Source organism: Opisthorchis viverrini (assembly GCF_000715545.1).
Source record: "Opisthorchis viverrini unplaced genomic scaffold opera_v5_44, whole genome shotgun sequence".
Classification (NCBI taxonomy): domain Eukaryota; kingdom Metazoa; phylum Platyhelminthes; class Trematoda; order Opisthorchiida; family Opisthorchiidae; genus Opisthorchis; species Opisthorchis viverrini.
Window position 1 is genome coordinate 351,515 of NW_008751700.1, and position 11,210 is coordinate 362,724.

General features: G+C 42.2%; 1 protein-coding gene across 1 annotated transcript in view; it reads right to left on the minus strand.

Moving 5' to 3' along the window:
* The window catches only part of T265_03188 (hypothetical protein), a gene marked incomplete at both ends in the record, with an annotated part of 77,219 nt that extends 66,269 nt beyond the window's left edge, over positions 1–10,950 (minus strand). The window contains one exon of the mRNA XM_009167607.1: positions 10,464–10,950. Coding sequence (XP_009165871.1) covers positions 10,464–10,950 — 487 coding nt within the window. The remainder of the gene's footprint in view (positions 1–10,463) is intronic.
* Between the last annotated feature and the right edge of the window lie 260 nt (positions 10,951–11,210).

An 11,210-nucleotide genomic window follows, 5' to 3' on the forward strand; every position in this document is an offset into this window, starting at 1 on the left:
CATACCCAAAGACATTAAAACAATGTTGAAATCTTTCATGGCCATAAGTGAAAGTTCATTCTGAGCATGGATAAAATTCTGTTGGTATGCTTTTACTTCCTTAAAAACTCGCTAACTTTGAATTATATACAACATAGATATGACTATCAATGAAGTTCACTGGTTTGAACAGAAACATGAAATGTTCAACTGCGACCAAAAGTACGTACCGGTGTTTTCTTGGGCACCTGCTTGGAAAAAAGCGAAACAAATCGTACACAATATAAGGAAGTATAACATTTCGCTTTGGGTTTCTACACTCAATCGGCTGCTTATATGACCAGGTGTTTACCCAATCGAATTATCACCTGGAGTTCATTCGATGAGAACCAGTCGACTAGCCGGAATGGATTAGGCGCCGGTTAAGTGATTTGGAATACCCATTTTTCAGGCAGTTAAAATATTACTCACATGCTACTAGTATTTTTAAAAACAAGAACTGACTGAAATGGTTAGAAGTTTGATTGCGTATGTACAACGGTTTGGCTGCTTAATATATAATGACATTTTGGTCAACTTTTCCCTCAGTTGATTTAAACTATTCACACAATATCGTGGTTCAGTCCAGATCAATCTTTTCATCCAGTAGCAACATTTCCTTCAGAACCATCCGAATGAAAAATAAAAAAGACAAATATTGCGGTTGTGAAGGTTAAACTATAAATGATTCATAAACAGTAAGTGGATACCAAATTTATTTTTTTCCAAAAACGTGATATTTATCGCCAAATACACTCATTTGCATATCAATTTGGCTTTGACGGGAGGTTCACCTGGGATTAAGCTCAATCTCTCGTTGATGATGTTCGTAAGTGCGTTACGTCGTGATATTAACTTTATTTGTGTGTAAAACTCTAGACAAAGATTCATACACACCTGCTCGACTACCTAAAAAACGCTGTGAAACTGCATCCCCAAGCCTGTGTCATTTTCGTACTTATCGGCAGGCAAAAAAATGTCTCATATTTTATTGGCTTTCTCCGGTAACCGTGTGTCCATTGCGCTCATAGTTCAACCAAACTTTTCTGAGCCCCATTCAGATCAATATGGAAAAATACGTTCAGGCGTATCATGTTTAAATATAGTTGAGGTTAAATATTTTCTCTAACTGCGGAACAAATTTTGGTAAAACTGGCTAAAGTTGTCCATTATTGTCAAAACCTATTACAAACGGTTAGCTATCAGAAATCACTTTCGATCACCAGGGGACTGCTTTAGGTCGTAATTGTTATCTCATGTGAGCAATAAATATGCAAAGTAATAATGCAGTAAGCTCACATTGTTTATGGGCATACGACGGCTTTGGAATATTCCTGCTTCATGACTATTTTATGCTTACAGATTTCTAGATCAACGGAACTGTTGTTGTGCTTTAGAACAGCTAGCAATCTTCAGGAAGGCTTCCTGGTAGAGCAGTTATGTAAATCCACCGATGAGCAGCGTGTTCATCATAATCATTCAACAGGATCGCTGTTAAATCCTTTAACATTTGCCATCCAGTGGGTATGGCTATTTATCCTACCCTGAACAACGAGATGAGTCAGTCTCAGAAACAAAAACCAAAGTGTGACCAGTTTCTTCTGTTTTGCATACCCTTTAACCGAACTCTCATGCAGTGGAAGTGGGATAAACAGGAGCTCATAAAGAAGCCCCATAAAACTTGCCACGATACCCCACTCGCCGTGTATCGTTTCAACTACAACTATGCAGTCAGATTCATGCTTTCTAAAGCAGGAAGCTAATTAACTAGCGCAAACTGTTATAGCCGCTGACGAGCGACTGAACGGAAAGTGGCTGTGTTGGCTTAGTTACAATTACATTTTGGACACATGGATTGACGCGGTGACAATCTTGGAGGCAATCGAGCTTGCGTTGTCAGCATTTATTTAATAAACTGTACTTTGTCCAGCGTGGAATAAAGTTTGGTTCATTATCTTGTTCTCTCAATTAATGCTATATTCATGCTGACACATTTAGTCATCCAGGCACCTCAGAAGTTGAAAGCATCCCCCTTAGCTTGTTCTTTCATTTCAAATGAAAAACTCTTCAGTTTCTTTAAATGTTACCAACTGTCTAAGAGGGGTTATTTCTGTTGCATATTACCTTTGAAAACAGGGCAGTTATGGCTTGTCCATAAATCCTGAACGCGCTCACGTATGGAAGCATTCCAATAGAAAACTTCCTCCTCAAGAAGACCAACGCTGAAAGCCCTCTATTTGTTTATCGCATACAGCTTGTGATTCTGATACTGCAAGTCGTGACGATCTTTCTAGATTGCGGCGTCCAGTAGCAGCTTTTTCCATTGCAAGATTGAGTGAATCAAACAGGAAGAAACGATTGAGCCAGGTACGATCGTTTGAGACAGACCAGTTAATGTCACGATTGGAAACACCGGATTATGATAGACCAGAAGTGATCCATCGAAACTCTATGATCGACGGTCAGACACTGAATACTTATGTTGATCCTGTGCAGCCCGGAGTTGCAGTTGCTCCACCGAGTACGTAAGCTGATCTTCAGAGATTAGATTAGTAAAAGCCTACGCCGAAAAAAACACAAATGAGTGCTTTGGAAATCATTTGGAAGACACAAACAATACAAACCCAAAGGAAATAAATTTCAGCTAGCGGACCGCAGGAAACTGTGGACAAACAGTGTCCAAGACATTCATCACCAGCGTATGCAATGTGAAAGGATATCTTTGCGGACCGAAGACAGCCAACATCAGAATTTGTCATCCCCAGACTTGTTATCGCAGGAATCTTTACTACCACATGTCACACTTTGAAAGGTAGTACCGCCAAATTCATTGGTTGGACAGCTATCCCAAACACAAGGGTCAAACATAATATTTAGTGCACCTTCACAAGACGCTGTTTAATTACACTGGTGTAAGTTTTTCAGAAAGATTTGGCGGAGCTTGTGTTTCAAGTCATGGTGCCCATTCTAAACCTTCTAACATGGCACGAAAACTAAATTAGCGATTGGCTTTCACCCTCAGTCCTGGAGGCAAATGACCTTAGCTCCAAACTAGTTCGCTCAAAGAATTTTCACCCTCTGGCACACATTCACCCATTTACTTCAAATCATCCATCGATGCGAGCCCCATGATGATGGTTTTGATTAGACTACGATTCATTCGTTCATCACGGAATTAAAAGAGGTCACGAGTTGCAAGACACAATTCTAAAACGTAGCGTTGGGTCCTTTCATACTGCTTTTCGCATGTGATGTGCTGATTTTCACTGCTCACTAGTCCCTTGTTCTTAAGTGGCTCACAAACGTCAAGGACTGTATGATCAGCATTTTAGGACGGGGAAGAAAAATGTTAAAATCTAGGTTGATATTTCACTTGCGAGTCGTGATTTTCTCAGTGATTTATTCAGTATGGAATCAATGACACTGGAATACGAAGAGGCTGTTCAGCTGAAAACCGAGTGACCGAACTATTCTATCGCGAGTAATACTTTTACCATGTGTTTACTGCATCGATCGTTTGTCTTCATACAGCCACTCACCATAACATTATGGCACCACTGTTCCATTCAATTTGGTCCCGCCTATCACCAAAACACCTTCATATTTTCACTGTCGGTGACTCATTCAGCTACTCGAAAAAGTAAACATTGGGCGTCAAAAACAATTCCCCACGTACACAAAATGGAATGCGCTAGGGTTGGATAAGACCAGAATAAGACAGTACAGTTTATGGTGCGTCATGCGTGACAGAGTTTCACAAGAAGCCAAATGTATGCATGCCGCACACAAGAAAAATTTGAGTTTCTAACACAGACAATCACATTTGATATGACGGCGCCCTTTGCACCGTGTTGAGCGAATGAGACAGTCATATGGTCTTTCTAACGTACACAGTAGCCGTTGTAGTTTATTTAAAGCTCACCGGAGTTATAAATTATTTGGTATATATCCACAGTCTTTGGTGGTATGTCCGACAATGTCAAAATAAAAGTGTTAAACAGAGATATCCTGTTTCAAGAGCGATGCATGACAAACACAATTTTGAAACTGCAAGATTCGACATTTCCTGAAGGAAACGTTTCTTTTGCCATTGTGCATGGCCTCTTACGTTGTATGATTCAAAGAGTTATTTGTTTTCAATACTTTAAACTGGCGCCGTTTGCTTGTTTGACTCCTTCCTCATTGCATACAAGGCTTTTTTATCCGATACGCTTTTATTAGGGTGGATTTGTTTGGTAACAATCCTCCGGGATGTATGAAACACGGAAGTTTTCATTTGGTAGCTACCATTGCATTCAGTTTCTAGTACAAAGAGAATATACCAGGAAAAAGAGCTTTTCTTACTCCGAGGAGTGATCTGTTTTAGTCATGAGATCGAACTAGACGTTCATAGGAGAGAAAGACTTAGATAGATTGTTGTTTCACTTGAAGGAGTATGAACCAACTGCTTCACCGACAGCAATATTTTTGCGAGGCTAGGATTTAGTAAAAGGGCTGAAGCAAGCAAACCAATATAAGCCACACGATAATTGACCGATGGACGCGTAGCACGTTTTAATAACTTTAGTTGCGATCATCCACTTGACTTTCCTTCCGTAGGTTTTTGGTTCGAAATTACTTGACTGTATTGCTGAATCCACAAATTTCAAGCACTTTGGTTTGGCATTCTGATGCGAACACAAGTTGTCACTTTCTGTTTGAATTCAGAAATCAGGCACTCGCAACCTTACTGACCTTGAAGGTCATCAATAAAAGGAACATATGCGACACTGAACTATGAGCGCCAAATTAATAATAATAATAAATATGTTGCTGAACAGAAGTTTGCCTAAACTGGTTAATTTTGTGGTGAACTAGTCTTTCTTATTGAAACCTCTAAAACCGATCAGGCAATGGCAACCGCTTCGAACTTCATGTTTTCGTGTAGTATCTTCTGTTTGTCCCATCTTACCTAGCCGAATGATATGTGCGGGAGACGTTTGTGACAGCTGTTTATAACTGCATGTATACCACCTGGTATTCGGTCACCAGTTTGTTCACTGACCTGGAAGGTTGGGTTCCAAAGTTTTCACCCCTCCCTCTTCAATTTGGCGTCTTGGTGCATTTTTGTAAAGCAAAGGAGGTGCAGTTTGTCAGCTATGTACACTAAAATAGTCCAGTCCACGTATATCTCCTGCTAAATCCCGCTTCACTGCAGCTGATAACAGAAACTAGGTTCGAGAAATTGGTTAGTATGTGTTACTAAGTAATGACTGTATGGTGGATGTTCGCTAATGTCCAAAAGAAAGCCTGCTGGTCTGTTTCAAAATGTGTAAATCACTTTGATTGTTTGTATGGGATGCCGCCACGCTTGAGCTAAGTCCTCTGGGCTCCACTGCGATCCGACTACTGCAGCCATACTTAGTGCACACAGGCCCACCAAGGACACGTTGCAAGGTTGCGTTTACGTTTGGTTAGGTGGTCCAAATAACGTGGTTGACAATATTGTACTACTGATAACGAGTCAGACATGACATTCGTTTGTCGGATCTGAGTGAATATGCTGGCCAAACGCGTAGATCAGTATGATTAATCAACTGGAGCTCAACTGAGAGGGGACAGACTAGTCTGCGAGTGCAGTCACTGCGTAGGGGTAATGTAACATGAGTTCACACTACAAAGAATTTATCGTTCGTGCATAATAAAGGCTCACATTGAATTCAGGCCTGCTGTTCAACTGACTAACCCTAAAATGATATTCCTGTCAGAAAAACTTTTGAAAGTCCTTGTATAACCCGACGAACAAGAAGTTCACGGTAGATTTGAACCACAAACCGGTACATGTGGATGGCTATTTGTTCCGTAAATCGGTTGTGTCCTCCCTGGTTTACATACTGGTGAGTCGGTTGGCAAAAGTACGTAAGTCTTGTCGAGAAAATATTCTCCAAATGTCCGGTAGATCCCATGGAGTCAGATTTTAAAATTGTTGGTGCATATAATTGAAAGAAGTGTATAGAGTTCAAGCGGTAACCGAAGGAACGGTGTCTGTCTGAAGTTCAGTATCTTATAAGGTTTCCACGACGCACTAGCTAATCTCTCAATCTGGGCTCTATGTTGGTGAATCACTTGCAGTTCCTGGGGAGGACTGCAGAACGCCAATGACTTTCAGTCTCTGGTGTTAAAAGCAAATATCAGATAACGTCACCATTGATGACAGCCAATCAAAGAAGAAAGGGATATACAAACGATGGCCTTATCCCATACCACCCAGTCGTTATAAGTTGAACTACGGATCGAAATAACCTGATTAGCAGCTTTCTTTGTATGCGAATCCCCCCATCCCACCGGGAATGCCATAATATAAGCAACATTCAGTTCCTTTCTTCGTGTGGATAAACCATTATTAACCAGATATCCAATACCAGATGTCCCTTATGTGCTGCCATTTGTTTCAAGACGTACACTCTCAACCCTATTTGTTGCACATTTGCTTTTGTTCTTTAAGGCTGAGAGGTAAGCAATCGCAGGTTCTATTGGTGTTGTTTTCAAACAAGATTTTGGTACATTCTGGTACTTGACAAATTAAGACGCGAACTGGTCAGACGAATAAAGCTGTGTGCTGCATTGCATTCGTCGGAACCAATGAGACATATATTCATGAGAATCTGGACTTGGTTGGATTCTGTATATACTCTGGATTGATTCAGTGCTACTGTTTCTTCAGGCAAACGGAATAACTGCCTACGCACGACTCATGACCATGATAGCCGTTATGAGTAAAAACCCTTACCGACTGAGCTCCACCTACTTGCGATTGCATCTCGTAAAGCATGATTTGTAGACACTGCGCAGGAGAAACTACGGCTGCAGGGCCCATTATTCCTGCCAGAGGCATTGGTGACAAACGGTCATTACACCGCAATGAATTTTGTCGAACGAATGGCAGTGTAGAGTTGAGATCAAACGCAGCTTGGACATAGAACACAGTTTGGCATGGGGATTGGTTTCAAGTATCATGTGGATTAGTCGCTCCAGGTAGGCAGCACGAATTAGCTTGTTCAAGTGTTACGTTATAACGTAAATTCATTCTATAGCCTCGTAGTTCGAACCGGTGCGGTTGCTTTCTCACCCGTGTACAGACTATGGTTGGGAATATCCAGATTTTTGGGAGGGTTCATAATTAGGCGTGGCATAAAGCGTTATTGTCGGTGAGTATGATATTAACCTAAGCTGAAGGGACGGTGAGTTATGGAAAAGGTTGATGACACTAGATTGCTGGATCAGTTTTGCACGACCATACAGCCTTTGACTTCACCATCATTACAAACCTCAAAGAGCTGTTCAGCCAGATGAATATACAAAAACTAACTTCATATCCCCTTGCAGGCCAATTCTCATTTGTCGGGAGTGTGCAGCTGGAGTATTATGGGGATAAGAGCTGCATCGGAATGTCGGCACGTCAAGTGTGTTTACTGACATCTTTTAAATTTCATGTGTACGAATTATTCGTAAGTCATCAATTCGACGACAGTTCCCTTCAGAGACGCAGATTACGTCTATTCTCTCTGGGACCACGTGACACCTTCATCCCCCTTCAACTCATCGAAACTGGTGACGGAATACTTGAAAAACCTCTGGTAAAAATGATGCCGTAGATATTACTTTCGTTCCCACACTTGTGCCTAACATGACTGAGTATGTGACGTCTTTGATCGCTTGCTTCTACACACGACGAATTCACATAGCATAATTGACCACTTTTGCGCATCGAATGGCATCTAAATAAATATTTGCCCTCACATGGGTTTTGTAGAGTCTGTAATCGGTTTTTTCCTGAACTTAAACTACATTTTGTAACTGTTGTGCATATTTTATCATGACGTTTGTTTTATTGTACCAATAATTACATCAAGAGAAAAATGGTACCAATACACAAGTAATCGGCGCGACTGGCTGACTTACTGAATCAGTGGATTTTCTCTCCGCTGAACTGTTTTGCTGAACCAGTGGGACTAGATGTGTGTTTGTGTGAACTGTTGAACGTCACATTAACTCCCTGTGACATTTTTAGCTGCAAATAACTTTCTTATTTGTGGAATATACCACTCACTTGTGAATCATCAGTGGAAAATTCTTACAAGTGAATATTTCCTTCACAGCCAGTTACTGCATTGAAATCGGTGTAGTGGACTATTGGATATACGCATTCGTGAGTCCTTATCGATTGCTTATTCTTTTCTTATTGTGATTTTGTTACTTAGCCCGTTTATTTGATCCAACACGCTAATAGGGTCCTAAGTCCGCTACAGTTTCCATGATATCGGGCTCCATACACTGATTTCAGGTATCGACTGCTTAAGCCACTTTGACACAGGTTGATACGCGGTGATGATTGTATGTTGACCGCACAATTGGGTGATCGTGAGCTGGGATTGACCAAACCTATGCTAGTCAGTAATGTCTACCAGTAACCAGCTGTTCCTTCAACCGAGTGACCGTCATTGGAATCATACACGACTGTCTGTGGCAGAGACTACAAACGTCATTTGATCAAGGGTCGAATTACGAGAAGGCTCACCAAACACTTCTCAGCAAGACGTAAACTGGCTGGTCTCGCTGCAGATGTGCCCGTAATGCACATGTGCACACCTTTGTTTTTGACTGGACCGACGAAAACGTAATCAACATTCCCATGCAAGACGCTTTTGACAGTGATTCATGAACTTCTAAGACATCTAGCGAAGATATCCGCGTCCGCCAGCGTTCCTGCCTCAGAAGTGTACAATTTTAACGGCTTTACGAATATCCCATCCCACGAGTTTTTCGCACGGTAGTGTGTAGATTTCCTTTCTTCAGCCCTTACTGATGTCTCACAAAACATTTTAAAACGTCTAACCATGGCCTTTTCTTAGTGACACGCAATTCGTATTTGGGCGTTCTTTCCATTTAGCCTTGATTTCCACCGTTTCAACCCCGATGGAAGATACTGATAGGAGGATGCTAAGGTCCACACGGATTGTTTACCACCAACATTCGGAACTTAGTTCACTATAGTACACAGATGTAGCAGAAACCTTACTCGACTAACTTTACTGAGGACGGCGGACTATCAAAGAAGCATGCTTATGCTCGAAGGAAATTAAACCATGCAGGTCCTTTGCTGAAAACAAGTACCGGCGTCGCATGTGCTTCATCAAACACCATTAAAGTATTCTGATTGGACCAAAAAAAAACCTGAAGCTGTTCATCAAGCCGTAATACGTAATGCAGGCCAAAAGCAACACAAATTGGAGACCATTCAATGAGATCACAAGGAGGGTATGCAGTAATTAGCCAACCGCGCAGAAATTGCACGGTTATGTGATTTGGTAGACTTGAGGGCTTACTGGTCAGTTTCCGGTGATGTCGAAGCAGCATGTGGACTGTCAAAGCTGATATTTAGGGTTAGGGGAACAGCGGGGAGGGATTCCAGTTGTTACGTAGTGGGGCTAGTAAGGTAGACAACGATGTGAGTATGACACATGGAAGTTTATAGGTTGGTGACGAGTAAAACCTGTGTAATGATGTTAGGATCGTAACAAGTTGAGCGGGTGCATGAGAAAGTAAACACACTGTGCAGTCTGACAAAGGTCAACTGAGACACATGATGACAAAAAGTGTGAATGGGCATATATTAAGCTAAACGGAAGCCTACTTGTGGCTGGCGGATTTAGGGCTGCCAGTCAGGTATTGTACTAGGGTGGAAAGTTGGAAAGTGACACCCCTGGTTTTGAGCGCAAGCCAACCGGGGGGTAAGAGCATTGTGAATTTTGGTGGCTGAAAAATAAGGTAACCAGATTTATCCAGGGCATGCAGGCTTACTGTGTCACTGTGGCACACAAATCAGCCAGTAGCATTGCGACGTTTTAGACTCAAAAGGGCTACTTAAAGGACATAAGGCCAGCTAGAAGAATTCGATCTGTTAATGGACATCAAGAATCTGGTCGGTTTGCTTGTCGTGTTAACAGAACGAGTGCTCGAAGAGAAAGGGAGCGAACAACTGAGATAAGCCTTGAAAGTAAGACAGGTATCGGGGCTTTAGAAGTGGAGGCAACAGTCCCCAAGCGTATAAACAGAAGTTGCTTTCGGCGCTTTTGCGTCGCAGGTCCCAGGGACGCTGTTTGTGACTCGAATAGGCAACTCATGAATATCAATTTACACAAGACTGTAAATGAACCGTTGCCGGAGACAGCTGAAATAAGATTGAAAAAAGTGCTCGCCTGGCACTATCTCGACACAAGCAAAGTATTAAAGAGTAATAAAGTATTAAAAGTTTTAACAAGACCCTGAAGCATATGTGAGAACAAACAACAACGATAACATTCCACCGAGCTGTCGATGAATTTGATTCTGGAGATTGCCGTTGAGAGGATAGTGATGATAAAACGGCGAGTTCTGTAGGCTGTGGCACTCGCCAGGTCCCGCACTGTTGCCGTAGGCCAACAATTGCTGAACATTTGCACCAGGATTTAACTTGCTGCTTAGGCACGGGGAGGTTAGGGCCGAGTAGGGAGGGACACCGTTATGGTTGTGAAGAGGGATAAAATTTCCAGAGGCACCGGGTAGTGTGTGGACAGGTGGTGGAGTGCACGATCCGGACACGTAGCCCGTTGAATGAGTTGATGCCAAAACATCAGTAGGGGATCCATTGAGGAGGCGGTCTTGTAAAGTGACCATAGTTGGTGTCGATCCATTTCGATGTAAAGGAGAACGAATGACAACATTAGATCCATGCACATCTGAGTCAGTTAGGGCACAGCCTGATGTATTGAAATTAGAGTTCACATATTTAGTCCCGGTCGTCGTGTTGGGTTCATATTCAACTGACGCATGCTCATTACTGGTCGTGAACGATATGAGTCTTGCACTCAATAAATCTTCGTTCTCGAAATTCGGGACGCTGACTGTAGGCATAACCACCTTACTGAAACTGCGGGCCGTAATATGCTTCGTTCGGGTGCATCAAAGAACGGTTTTCGAAACCAAGGTTGCTGGAATGAGGGTGGAATGCCGTTGCAGCAGCAGTCAATCAGCTAACCGTGTTGTCCGTTTGGTTAGCGCACCCTGCCGTTGTTGTCATTGCTTGAGAAGGTGGGTATCAGACGGCTAAGGATGGCATGCAGCTAAGGATGGTCTGACCGAATGTAACCACCGAACGATCAAGAGTGGCTTTG